The 14,563-nt window shown below is 40.8% G+C and overlaps 1 protein-coding gene across 3 annotated transcripts in view; it reads left to right on the top strand.

The window, feature by feature from the left end:
• The first annotated feature begins 33 nt into the window (after positions 1-33).
• si:ch211-26b3.4 (connector enhancer of kinase suppressor of ras 2) overlaps positions 34-14,563 on the top strand; it is a 47,779-nt gene continuing 33,249 nt past the window's right edge. For all 3 annotated transcript variants that reach the window (XM_067598734.1, XM_067598736.1, XM_067598735.1), the window contains exons 1-4: positions 34-193; positions 8,905-9,107; positions 10,020-10,107; positions 11,283-11,324. In XM_067598734.1, coding sequence (XP_067454835.1) covers positions 80-193; positions 8,905-9,107; positions 10,020-10,107; positions 11,283-11,324 — 447 coding nt within the window. In that variant the 5' untranslated portion in view covers positions 34-79. The remainder of the gene's footprint in view (positions 194-8,904; positions 9,108-10,019; positions 10,108-11,282; positions 11,325-14,563) is intronic.

Below are 14,563 nucleotides of genomic sequence, written 5' to 3' on the forward strand. Positions count from 1 at the left end.
TAATCTGCATCTCTCTATACTCTCCTCAGGTCTGGATGACTGTCTCCAGCAGTACGTGAAGAGTTTCGAGCGGGAGCAGATGGGGGGAGAGCAGCTGCTGCACATCACCCATCAGGAGTTGGAGGAGCTGGGTGTCACCAGAATAGGACATCAGGAGCTCATCCTGGAAGCTGTCGACCTCCTCTGTGCCCTGGTCAGTCACCCTCTCTTACTCACTGACATTATTTCTCTCAATCAATAATACTTTGGTGATTTATATGTAGGCCCTGGATGTGTGTTTATCATGGGAGTGTTTGAGTTTGTCTCATTGTATTGGTCAGATATTTTGGATTGCTATGATACAACTAAAAGCCATAATTCTTCTGTCACACTTTCTTTTTTGGCACCAATAAAAAAATGTGTACATAGAAGCACAGAGTGTTTAAAACTGTGTAGAGAAAGCTGGCATTGCATGTCTGGTCAGATTCAAAATGCTAGGGCCTAGTCACACCATTATTTAAACCACAAAAATGTTACAGCAAAATCAGTCCATTCCAGTGGAATCTTTGCTATCAGTGGATTTGCTGGTCGTGTTCAACAAACTGCAGGGTCCAAAATGGAAAAAGCTATCGCAGCTTATTAGCTGTGTTGCACCATCCACTTTTATTTAAGCCCCTCTGTCAAGAGTATAAACTGATACACAAAAGAGTCATGGCTTTCAAACAGATGTGAGACAGGAGTCGATAGAACAAATACTCCGAATGAACTGTGAACTTATTATCCTGTTAGCGACTGTTCGTTAGCTTGGTGAGCTTTTTATCCCCTCTTCAATAACTCTTTATTCAATAAAAATGATATACAATCCTGGGACCAAAGGGGAGAGTAAACAACACATTTCAGGAAAAAATAGAAAGAAGCTCTCAGACAAAGCTATTGTGACTGACTAGTGTTAGCAGGTCCGACAGTAGCTAAAATAATTCCACTGCATAAAGGGGGTTTAGTTATAAGAGAGACAACTGGTGCCCAATTTGAAAACATCTCCTTTGGCAAAAAAATCTGGAATCTCTGGTTAAAAAGCAACTATGCACTTATCTAGACTATAACTGTGTTGTTCTGACAAAGCACTCAGGATTTAGGCCATGATAATCTCAACCTCTCAAACAGCATTATTCTGCACTATTTTGTACTATGACTTTTCCAACTGTTAACTACTGTATTTTACTAAAGAAATTACATTGTCTTGGTTTGATGATGATAGAAGTGGTTTCAAGTAGATTTGTCTGATAGAACACATTAAGCAGGACATCATAACTTGCAAGACATTTTTAGACATGTCTGTGATTGTTTCTGTTGCTGTTTTACTGTGTTTGTGTGTGACTGGCTGTGCTACACTCAAGCACAGTAAAGTGTGTTTTGTTGTGTGTCTTATCTCTGTTGTATTTCGCGTGCTGTACTCATGTCTGTCTTGCAAAAGAGATCTTGATCTCAATGAGACTACCTGATTAAATAAAGGATTATGATAATAACACATTTACCAATTAGCCCTGCAAGTAGTCCCTATGTCAGAATTATTTCAGGAAGATGGTTGGATGAATTTCAGTGTGCCACTTTCTGATGTGACTGTGCCTTTCTGCTTTGATCAGATAGTTCCTGATTTAAATTAAAAGGTTGCTAATTTTAGACAATTTTGCTTGCAAAGTTTTTGTACAGCTGCTAGTGTTTAGATAGCATTTAATATCTGACAATATTGGCCTCTTTTCTTAAATGAAACAAGGGCTCTGTTGAAAATAAGTAAAATATTGGGGCCAAAACCCAGGTAAAGTTTAGACACTGCAGCTATCATTAGTGGACTGTAGGGTCTTGCACTGGGCTTTCAGTGGTCAGATTGATGACTACACCATACACACACACACATACAAACACACACATACACTTAGACATACACACACAAAGTGCACTCATCGCCAGCCACTAAAATCGAAACAATATGCAGTACGTCATTAATTCCACTTAAAAATAAGTCCATTACAAAATCGTTTTCTGACACCTGTTAACTCCTGTGCTCAAACCACCGGCTCAACAAGCTGAAACTATACAAACCTTGTTATTTCTCCCACTAAAACAAATGCATTAGCAAAACTGTCTACCCGGCCTCCTGATGGCCTAGACATTCACTCATGTTGCTCAACAATCAGGCAACAATAAAGGAAAGATTTTTGAAAGATAGAAATTAGGCCATATATCTCACAGCAGCAAATTTGAGCATTGCCAACATCAATCTTAATAAACTTTAAAGATAATTGATACAGCAGGACTCACCAGTCACTTGAAAACAAAATCCATTCTTCATTTCCTTTTTGCAGTGTCTGCCTGTTTGAGCCTCACGTGCCCCACAGCACGAAGAAAGTTGATATCACCACAAATCAAATTTTGAGTGGTTAATTTTGTTGTCACTCTGTATTTATGCCAAGTACTCTTTCTATGAGCAGCGCCTGCAACCAAGGACACAGCAGGCCCTGGTGGCAGAGATAGCTGTATGAAGAAGCACAGACAGAGGCAGACACATCCAGTTCCAGCTCCAAATAGTGGGTTTACAGTTAATATAATAACTGAAATCGGACCAAAACAGACCTCCTCGGACGCCTACTAGTACTACTATAGGTAGTACCTATACATTTCAAACCATACCAGCCCTAGTATTCAATGTACATCCACCACTAGTACTTAGAATTAATTGTGTGCATAAGTAGGTTATAAGAAGATTTATGTTTAAAAGAAACATTTTATGATATTTTGTACTCCGTTTCACTTTTCTAGAATTACCATGACAACCAAATAAAAGTAAAACTTTCAAAAAATCATTATTGTTCATGCAACCACTAAAGAAATTCTCACAGGTAGAAAGATTTATATGTTGGATGTTGTTTATTTTCCTCCACCAGTTATTGATATTGGCTTAAGAAATGGCTAAAAAAATCCTCCATCATTTGGGCCTTGCTTTGTGTGTACTGCCTCGGTCACTGCTGACTGTATGTGCAGTGGCCCTGCTCAGGATTAGGGAATTAGGAGGAATTAGGTGCTACTCTCCCAGAGAGAGAAAGAGAGAGAGAGAGGACGGGAGAGTGAGAGGGGAAGAGAGAGGTAGAGAAAGAGAGAGAGTATGTAGAAAGAATATGCAGGATGCACCTTATCTCCCAGGCACACACGGCTGGATTAGTTGGGGCTGTTTGAATGTGTGTAAGAGTGTGTATATGTGTGTGTGTGTGTGTATGTGTGTATGTGTGTGCGTACATGCTTGTGTGTGCTAATCAGCATCTCTTCTCATTCAAATGTTCCAGCATGGGAATGAGTGTCCCAGAGCAGCAATCACCATATGTCCTGGAACTGGACACACACACACACACACATTTAGGGATGCCAGGTAGACAAGATGAATCACTAAAATTAGTGTTGTGAGTCAGGGCTGCCAAATTTTGACTTCAGCTTGGAGTGAGATGCGTTCCTGTGTAGGGGTGGGGGGGTATATTAGCAGTACTTATTGTTGGTAAATTGACCCATTTGACCTCTCTCTGGCCTTCATAGAATTAGACATGACCATCACATACCTGTCAAGTTAACATGACTGAAATCTGTGAGGTCAGTGATTGAAATCCGTGAGCCACCCACTCCGCCCCCACACACACTCAAAAAAGACAACATGTGCAAGTATATTCTTACATTTGCGCAGCATTTCTTAAACAGGTCTATGGTCACCCCATAGGGACAAGAAGTTGTTCAGTGATGAAGGTGCCTACCCACTGACTATTGCACCATTGTTGACTTTAGTATAACTGCAATGCAAACATAATGAGCCGCACAGTGCAAACAATGCTAACACCACAGTCTTTCCAGCCCTGCTCCGCTCATGCTCAGCTGATAGTTGCCCGACCACAAAATCATTGTGATTGGCTGCTCCACTGGAACGTGCATTGCAATGATTTGTTGTTGCGTGCTTTTGGTTCAAACAGATGATGATCGGTGCGTTCACGGACAATCTGTGACAAGTGCTGTCTTAACCTTGTTATGCTCTGTGCCTCAGCCCATCTGAACTTGGAAAAAAAACCCTGTTATTCCTTCGCTTAAAAATCACTCATTTTATATCGGAGGAAGAAAGACAAAAAGGGAAAAAGAGAAAAGGCACGTGTGGCGTAAGATCTGTGTGAATTGCATGACTCTCATGCTCAATGTGTGAGAGTTGGCAGCCCTGCATGAGCATTTTTTAAAGGGTAATTCCAGTTTATTACAATTTGGTTGTTATATTTATAGTTTTGGCTATACTCAACAAGTTAATTGCTGAGATCTGGGAACACAACTTCTGAGGAAGAACCACGATCAGTCAGACAAGCTTTCAAATGTTTTTGGAAGAGAAATTGAAGATGTAAAATTATTATGTGTGTTATTATTATGGATCTATGTGTGTGCATATAGTTTTCACATGCAAAGAGGGATTATTACCAATGTTTTGGGTACACTCACTTGTGGTTACGATAATCTGGCTAAATTTTTGGCTTGTTCACAACTTGTCTGATTGTGCCACTTCTCATTTCTTGCCCTGTCACATGTCGTAGCAGTATTGTCATCCTCTCAGACCTCAGCAATCACTTTGTTAAAGTAGTTAATTACTGATAGAAATGAAAGCAAAAACTAGAAAAATAAGACCTAGGTTGTAATAAAACATAATAATCCTTTAAGGTAGCTGGGGAAAGCAAATCTCAAATATCCTCCTACCCACATTGATTGTAGTCCCCCAGGTAACCAATGGACACAGCTCTATAGTACCTGTAGGCACTGTGAATATTTGGATAATAAAGTGAGATTCACTGTCCTCAGCAATATAATCCATCATAAGGAAAGCAAAACCTGGTTCCCTTGGCTCTATCGTTCCGACTTTCTAGTCTTCCTGCAGTAAAAGAGGAAGATTCTTTGGACTTGGATCAATGCAAGTTTCAAGCGCTGACTGAGCTTTCAGTCTTGCTGTAAATGTGGAAAAGTCCCTTCCTTTATGCCTATGCAGTCGAGTTTTGCCCCCAGCCTCTATGTTAAGTAGGTTTCAGTGTGTGCAGCGAATTTTCAGCAAGGAGTGCTGAGAAATGGTCATAATTCAAGAATGGAATGACTGCACTTCCTAAAATCTGAGTAGAAAGACTTGCATAAATAACAGACATGGGTGTCATTGTGCTGAAGGTAGATAAAAAAAGCGTAAATTATAGCTAATAGCTAATATATAGTGTACAGCTAGTGTTTTTATAATCAAATGATCAGAAAATTTACTCGGTTAACTTTTGTGTATTGACTTTTTAAAAGTAGTGGTAGTACAGAGAAATTAGTAGAAATTAATAATTTATCTTTAGACAGATCCGTCTGTGTCTTGTAGATTGTTCCTATGTGTTTTTTTTCTTTTTGGTTAGCTCACTCTTTAAGATTTGCCACACAAATTGTAACTTTAATCAGCACCCTCTGGTTCAGCTGATGAGGTTGACATGAACTTTTCTGTTCATCGTCCTTGTGGTGTCCCCCAAGGTTCTATTTTAGGACCACTGCTCTTCTCTGTTTGACCTCACATCATTATATTAAAGTACCATTTTCATTTAGAAAACACCTAGCACCTAGGTGGATTCAATTTGTATACCTTACTTTTCTTATTCATCCTCATAGGAGTTTTGAATCAATCTGAACTTCATATATTTGGGCTGTGGAGTAACCAGAGCACCTGGAAGAAAATCTATGCAAACTGACAGGATGTGTAACAGTGGTAACCAATGAGTCACTATTCTGCCTATGTACCAAAGCATCATTAATCTCAAATTAAGTCTTAAGTTTTCTGAAACTCAAAATATCTCAACATGATCTCTAATAATATGTTTAGAACTATAGATGTTCAAATCCTTTTGTTTTGATTTTGTTCTGAGAAAATGATTCATGCCTTTATCTTGCACACAGATGAATCAACTTTCTTTACTGGTTTCTTTTTAATGCTACACTGTGTGACTCCTAATTTATTTTAAAATCTTGTTGATTATGTGACAGTTATTACGTAGTTTGCCATAATTTATATTTAGTCCTTTTCATACTCATTTAAACATGTTGGGTAATTAGACAGGAGTCCTCTGATGTATACAGCTGAGTGTTACCTTTGGGGTTTTCCCTGTAGTCTGTGAGATAGCATCCCCCAGTATTGTCTGAACCCAACACATTTTGCCCCTTGACTCCATTTGATTTGCAGGTGTGTGGGCATGAATGTCTTTTTGTTCTTTCTCATACCATGAACAGTTCAGTTCAGCCCCTCATATGAACCTCATCTGAAAATAGTAAATCAAGAAAAAAACCCTTACCTAACTCAGCCACTGATTTCATTTTTAATCCGATGCCCAGTAGTAAGAGATTATTGCTGACTTGTTTGGGTCTACCCATCATGTGAAAAGGTTTCATAACAGTTATGTTAAGGCAAGATAAAAAATGCTTAGGTTGTGGAAAAGGTAAAAAACCTGCAGTGAAAATCTAAGACTCACTCACTATACAAACCTTGTCTGCCTGAGTTGAGCGCTGAACCCAGATATTTGAATCAGAAGGCAAATGGTGTGAAAAACATGCATGCAGTGTCAATATTATGTTGATTAGTGGAGGTTAGATACTCTACATTTTGGTGTAAGTGGCCTGGAAAAGCTTACATTTGAGACCAGTGAATGTTGAAAAGACAGATTAAACAGTGAAGTCCCCTTTTTTCCCTGAAACATTCCATAAACGACATTGGAGTATGATTCTGAGGACAATGGTAGAAATATCAGCATAGAGAAGAGGCCACTCCACACATGGCTGCTATGGCAACCAAATCGACATGAAGGTGGAAGGGGGGGTGGAGGGGGGGTTTGCTCTAATGGCATCGCCCTCTTACTGTATTGATTTGACACATGCAGGCACACAAATGCATACACTGCTCAAATTATTTCTCTCTCATTCTCTGCACACACCCAGTCATTCAGATAGTCGACACGGGGGCATTATTCTCCCGCTTCATCTCAGCACTTTGTCCCCTGGAGAGAGCAACGCACAGCTTTAGATCAAATCATAGGACAGCCTAATTACAGCTGTGCAAACATGTACGCTCCAAGTTCATGTATACATCAACATTCACATACAGAAGATGATACAGAACACAGTGTATGCATGACCCAGTTTCAGTGAGATGCATAGCTGGGTGCTCTCTCTTTCTCTCTCTCCCTCTTGTCTTCTGCCTCTTTAGTTCTTCAATTCCCTCATTTCTCTCTCTCTCTCTCTCTCTCTCTCTCTCTCTCTCTCTCTCTCTCTCTCTCTCTCTCTCTCTATCTCTGACTCTCCCTGCTGCCACTGTGAAACCCTCTCTCCTTTGTAGTCACTGTGGTCGTGACTGTGTAGAATAGATCTAGAGGCAGAATAGGAATAGATATGTCTAGCTCAGCCTGTACATCTGACTATACAAGGATGTGTGTGTGTGTGTGTGTGTGTGTGTGTGTGTGTGTGTGTGTGTGTGTGTGTGTGTGTGTGTGTGTTTGTGTATGTAGCCATTGTGTCAGCAGGAATCAGGCTCTGTCAGGCAGGACATGACTGGAGGTGCCTTGGGACGCTGTGGCTCAGTGGGTCTGTGTGTGTGTGTGTGTGTGTGTGTGTGTGTGTGTGTTTATTTAAAAGGGTCACAGTGCAGTGCAGTAATGGGCTACTCGACCAGCTTGATGTTCTTGTAGTGGCTGTTTCATGAAAATGCTAATGGTTCTTCAATAATAGTAGTTCTAATTCCAGTTCATTCCACTCTGAATAACCATTTATGTTAAAATCGCTGTGGATCCTTTCTTGTTCTATAAATGTTGAAAAAGAAGGTCATTCAATCAGTATTTAGACTTATACAAAGTACTTTCTGTATGTGTAAGTTACAAGGCATACATTCCAAAATATACTCAAGTATTACTGTTTTATGTTCTTTGGGGACATATAAAGGATTTTCATACCTTTAAAGGAATGATTGAGCATTTTATTTAATTTCTTGTTGAGACTTAGATGAGAAGATCAATACCACTCTCATGTCTGTGTGTTAACTACAGAGTTGTAGCCAGTAGGAGATTAGCTTTGCTTAGCATAAAGATTGGAAGCAGGGTGAACAGCTAGCCTGACCCTGGCGAAGGTTCACGTCTAAAGCTCACTAAGTTACACTGTATCTCATTTGTTTATTTCTGTTACATAAACATAAATATTACAAGCACAATATGTGGTTTATGGGGCAGTTACGTGGTTTAACTATTTCTTGGTGAACATCCACAGTGATTTCTGGAGTCCTCAGACCTCAGAGTCAAGTCAAGTGAATTTGTATAGCCTGATGTCACAAATCATCTTTTTGCTAAACTAGGCTATCCTCTAGCTCTGTATTTAACACATAACAGTGGGATCTATTTTCTCATCTGACTCAGAAAAAAGCTAATAAAAAGCATATTTTCCAAAAGGTTGAATTATTTCTTTTATGGCTGCAGCTAACATTTTATAATGAATCTGACAATTATTCTCAATCAAGTGATTAATTGTTATGTCAGTAAATAGATTTAAAAAAAGAAAAAACACAATTTCTCACAGTCCTGATGCCTTTAAATGTTTTGTTTTGTTTGCTCAGCAGCTCAAGACTCAAAGATATTCAATTTATTATCACATATGACAAAGAAAAGCAGCAGGTCCTTACAATGGAGGAGCTGCAACTAGAGAATGTTTGGTCTGTTTGCTTGAAAAAGGAATTAAATGGTTAATGGATCAAAGTAGTCACAGATTCACTTGCTGTTGGCTGACAAATTGATTAATCGACTAATCATTTCATCTTGAGTTTCCTTCAAAATTTGATCAAAAAAATGAATGGCTCTGTTTGTCTTCCAGAACTACGGCCTAGAGACAGAGAACCTGCGGACTCTTTCCCACAAGTTGAACGCTTCGGCAAAGAACCTTCAGAACTTCATCCTGGGCCGGCGGAGGGGCGGACACTATGACGGACGAGCTTCCCGGAGGCTACCCAATGATTTCCTCACCTCAGTTGTGGATCTGATTGGTGCAGCCAAAAACCTGCTGGCCTGGCTTGACAGGTATGACTCGACACACCCGTGGGCATAAAGTGAATTTGTCCTTTAGTTTTGCAGAGAATATGTTCAATTTTCATCCAGGATGAGGATCAGGATAGGATGAAAACAAAAAATAGCTTGTTAGTAGAAAGCACATCTGTTATTGCAAATGAGTAACTTAAAGGCAGTGGACAAAATAACATGAACACTTTAGGACCTCCTTGTGACACAAAGATGCAAAAAATGCAACATGATAAACAGAGGAATTATATCATCCACTGTTTCTGTTATTTTGTCCACCTCTAATAAAATAACATAATTCATAGATGGGTAAAGAATCCAAGCACAAGCAAACGGATGCTGTCTTTTTGTTATCGTGATTTCAGATCAGCTGATGGAACCGTATGAAGCTGAGAACACATAAAATGAAGCAATATTGAGATTTAGTAGATCCCCGGGTTGCGGGGCCTCCTGGCCACGATACAAGACCAAATATTGTTGTTTGTCTTTATCAGTTGCTTCTGTGCTCTGAGAGGAACAGAGAATAGGTTTTATTTCTGTTGCTCACTTCAATCTCACAGCTTTTAGAATCACACTGTTAGCAAATAAATGAACAGAACAAAACAAAATAAAAACACCAATGTATATAAAAAATGCCTCCTCAAAACCCAGTAGAAAAACTCATTTTAGATATGACCGAATATGCTTTGCTCAATCATTTACATGCTAAAAGTGTGATTGCACTGAAAAGGAATGGAGAGAAAAAACCCCATGTTTCAGGCAGAATGCAATAAGTGCTTTGATAAAAAAACATTTGACACATTTAGAATATCATGACCTGTACACTAACCCAAGGTTTTAGAGCGAATCATCATCTTTCTTAGTTCTCACATGTATTCTTTAAAATATGAACACTGTTTTTTTTCTTTGTTTCAGGTCTCCATTTGCCAGTGTGACTGAGTATTCATTACTGAAGAACAACATTGTGCAGCTCTGCCTAGAATTAACTACAATTGTACAACAGGTGCCTCACACACACACACACGTGATGATTGCATCACATAATCAATCATGTGTATATTATTTTCACCCAGATAATAAAGGTCATGCTTTGAATTGATTGGACAAAACCGTAGTTATAGCCCGCGCTGGTCTACAGCTCATTTCTATAGATCTGACTTTAAGTGGAACATATGCCTACTGCCACAGGGTGTTTGCAGCATGGCTGATGGCACGAGTAGCTCTCTGTAGCCCCCTTAGACAATGTGCTCATTGACTCACTGTGATACCTCATCCCCAGCTTAACATATGGGCCCTGATGGGGAATGAACGAGCGGTCCCTCATTCCTTAATTTCCTGTCCTCCTTTTGCTCCCACTCTGGCTCGCTCACCACGCTGACACTTACTTTAAAAAAAAAAAAAAAAAAAGCTGGAGGTGCATGCATACACACTCTCAAATTGTCGAAATCTCATTGTTTGGAGAGAAATTACGGCTGCTCACTTGGACCTCATCCATGTCCTCCCTGTAAGACCCTGCTTAGAGTGTGTGAGAGTGTGTTTGTACGTGTGCCCAGACTAAGTCCTGGAGCCGAGTAGATAACACCCATCCCCTCTTACAAGGGCCAGAGGAGAGGCAAGAGAAAGGGGCCACCGCAGGTCCACAATGAGCCAAATGAACATGTGGCTGCCAGGGTGCAGAGAGACAGACAAAGGTGGCAGTGCTGCCCACGCTAATGCATCAAACAGATGAATTAGCTGCTAGCATGCACATCTGGTGGATTCAGTGGGCTGCTTTCCCAGAAATAGATTAACTATCAGCTATCGTTAAATAACAATCTGTCATGTTCAAATAATGTAGTTGATAGGTTTCTAAATCCTGAGGAGGCGCATGGAGCTCCAGGCGGCAGAGTAGATCCAGAACTGGTCAATTCAGTGTATTAGTCTGCCTAGATTATAAAGTAATATGCATAATGTGGAAGCCTAAATGAAATAGCTGACTGCCGATGTTCTCCAGCGGAAAAGGACGTCATCCATCTTTCTTCCTGTTGGCCTTCTCATTTCTCTTATTCCCTTCTTTCCTGCTTGTTATATTTGGAGGAGGGAGATATTTGAGCTAGAGTGCGGATGTTCACATTGATGTTTTCTCCATCTCACATTTTCTTCTTCTCTCTCTCTCTCTCTCTCCCCCTCCCCTCACAGGATTGCACTGTGTACGAGACAGAGAATAAGATTCTCCACGTGGTAAGTTTCCGTTCTGAAAAAGCAAATTGTTGTCGTCCTGTTTCTGTCATGGTCCTGCTGTAACAGACAAGAGGAACAATGACAACGTTGACAGCTATTAAGTGGATAGATAGGATAGTCAAAACAAGATTATTATACCAGTATAGTTTCATATCTGGCACAATAATACTGTAGTCACTCATGTTCCACTCACTCGCTCCATCCACTGATGAGTGAAGACTGTCAAACTATTATTTTCATGGTCAAGAAGCTCAGTTTAATTTATTTCAGTATCTCCGGTCACAGCGCATGCTTCCAAAGCATGATAATCAACTGATTTTCTCAGCTACTCCCTCTTTTTACAAATAGTGCCTTGCCATTCTCCAAGATTGTACAGTTAACTTGAGCCACAAAGAATCTACTTTTTCTGAAACAAGTGTACAAGTGCGGGTGAAACAAAATCGCACAAGGTATTTAACACACTGAGAATGTGTGAGGTTGTCTATCTATATTTGTGTTTTGTGCGTGGGTGTGTATGCATGTCAGTGTTTTTTTGTTGCACAAAACTGTGCACGTTAAAATGCAAGAGAGCCTTAGGCCTTTTGAGAGAACGAGTTTAGCTCCTGTGTGTGTGTTTGTGTGTGCGTGTGCGTGCATGGATGACGGAGAACTGTCTGCGTCCACATGTGAAACCGAGTGAGCAGCTAGTGTCTGATCGGGGCTGACAGTTGGATTGGGACACTTCCTGCTACCATTCAAGGTCAGGTGGAGGAAACCAAATGAAATGTCGGCAGGGGGAGTTCACAGAAAAAAGTCTGAGCATTTCATGCCAAAAATCACACCTGAGTCAGATGTTTTGTCAATATGTGGTTAATATGCAATTGTATCACATATTTCTATAAGTAATACTGATCACAAGGCTAAACTTGAGATGTTGGTTTCCTCGTGGTTTGATGTCTCCCCTGTCAACATTAGTCGCCCCCTTACATTTTGTTTGTGGATCCACAGCTGTCGTTTACCTCTTGTTATTAAAGGCCTATTAATGATACAGGATGGTGGCATCAGGCAGATTCAAATATTACCATGGCTCTGCACATGTGTGTGCACACCCACACACACACACACACACAAAACACTGGGTGCCAGACTAAAGGCTACACATGACTAAGTCTGTTATGTGTGGGAGGTTTATGTGTGAAATAGGGAGACAGTGTGAAGGGAGAGAGAGAGAGGAGGAGGTGTTTGTTTTTAGATTATGCTTCCTTGCTGATCCTTGTTTACTATGTGTTTTAGAAATTAATGAAGTGGAGGTGAAGTGACACAGCCACTAAACCATACACCACATAAACACGCATAGGAACAGACACACGCACGGGACATGCACACATAAGATGAAGATGATGATGCACGGCTGAGATCTTGTATCACAAAGACTGGATTGGCTGTTCACATGGTGTATGTGCAATGGAGGCTTCAAGTTTCCGCATCACACTTGTGTAAGTTGAATACTGGACCAGGATTGGCTCCAAACTAGCTGTGATGTCACAAATCATGCTTGCAGGTACACACCTTGAACTCAGATTTAAGGCGAGCACAGAGAAACTTTCCTCCTTCAGCAGATGAATGTAAAAACAAACTGAACATACATCATTCTGCACAGAGAGGCTCAAACATCCAACTGAAGGCACAAGAAGAAAAACACATTTTTGAGTGGAGGGGGACTTTAAGTAATGTATGTATAGAGGTTGATCCAGACAGAAATACAGTATGTGGCAGTCTCCAGTGTGTATCCATCATGTGGTTCAAAGACAGTCTAGCTCTCTGGTCAGCTCTGCTGTAACTACTGTAGTGGTAGTTGTACGTTTTTCAGCTTCTGCTCAATAATGCAAAACTCACTGCTCTCACACTCTGCTCTCCTCTAGACTACGGCCTGCAGCAATCAGATGGACAGGGATTGTGTGTGTGTGTGTGTGTGTGTGTGTGTGTGTGTCTGTGAGAGAGAGAGAGACAGAGAGAGAAGAAGAGAGATAAGATATGAGCATGTGTGAGTCTGTGTGTCTGATGGAGCGTGAAGTGTGTATGAGTGTGTGTGTGTGTTTTTATGTGCATGCATGCATAAGGATGAGAGGAATTACATAAGACTGTCCTAGTTGTGTGTTTCCCTTTTCCTTGTTTTCTCCCCTTTCCTCCCGGACTCTCCCTCCCGCCTCCCACCCTTTTCCACTTCTCCTTCTCCCGCTCTCTCCATCTTTCTCTGTGTCTCGGTTCAGGTTTAGATTTGCCGCGGTGTGTGTGTATGCTCATGCATGTGGAGACGATGGATTACGCAGCGGCGGCCGTGTATGTTAGCAAGTGAGCGTGCGTCGGTATGCAGAGGAAAGGTGCGAGTGGACGAGGATGAAGGGAGCGCGAGAGAGAGTGAGGGAGGAAGGTGATGAGGGTGGGAGTGCGCAGCCAGAGCTTAATCCATTTGGCAGCATACTACGTCTGGCTTTCTGTTTGACTGCTCTTAAATCTCACGCCAGCCAGCCACATAAGTTAACTTCCCTATAATCTGCGCTCTGATTCTCCAGAGGCGTGTCAGATCAAGGCCGGGTGTGTCAGAACTGGAGGAGTGGAGACTCGGGCACTGGTGACTGGCCTTTTGTCTCTCAGCCCGTGTTAATCCCAGGTCAAGACTATTAGTCCTGTGATCAAAGAGGAGCAAACGCAGAGCCACAACATTGTCACTCACTGGGGACTATTTATGGCTCTATAGGCAGGATTAGATGTACACTGCTACTACTTTTCCCCTACTTTTTTATCACTTCTTTTTCTATGTCCTCTTTCATTTTTTTAGATTAAAGCTAAAAAAAAAGTGTCGTTTCGTGTCTTTTATATGGCATGAACAGTAATGTATCCCATTACGTAACGTGTAGCTACACATTGACAAGAACATAATATTACTGTTTAAGCAGAGAGCTAAACAGGCAGAGTAATGTTCAAATAACTGACCCAGAAATAGATGGAAGTATGTGTGTTTGAGAGACAGTAAGAGAGAGAACATAAGCATCACATAGCCAGTTCACTGAAGACGCTCCACCTTTTCTCTCACACTGAATGAATCATAGGCTATATGGTGTGTAAGTGTGTGTGTGTTTGTGTGTGTGTGTGAAGATCTCTCTTCATTTCATAACTATAATCCGGTAATTGCTCATTAAGATTGAGATCAGAAGATTATTTTATGCAGGGTTCATCAGTATGTGCACGGCTTGGCATGT

The sequence above is a fragment of the Thunnus thynnus genome, chromosome 9, assembly GCF_963924715.1.
Source record: "Thunnus thynnus chromosome 9, fThuThy2.1, whole genome shotgun sequence".
In the NCBI taxonomy this organism is placed as follows: domain Eukaryota; kingdom Metazoa; phylum Chordata; class Actinopteri; order Scombriformes; family Scombridae; genus Thunnus; species Thunnus thynnus.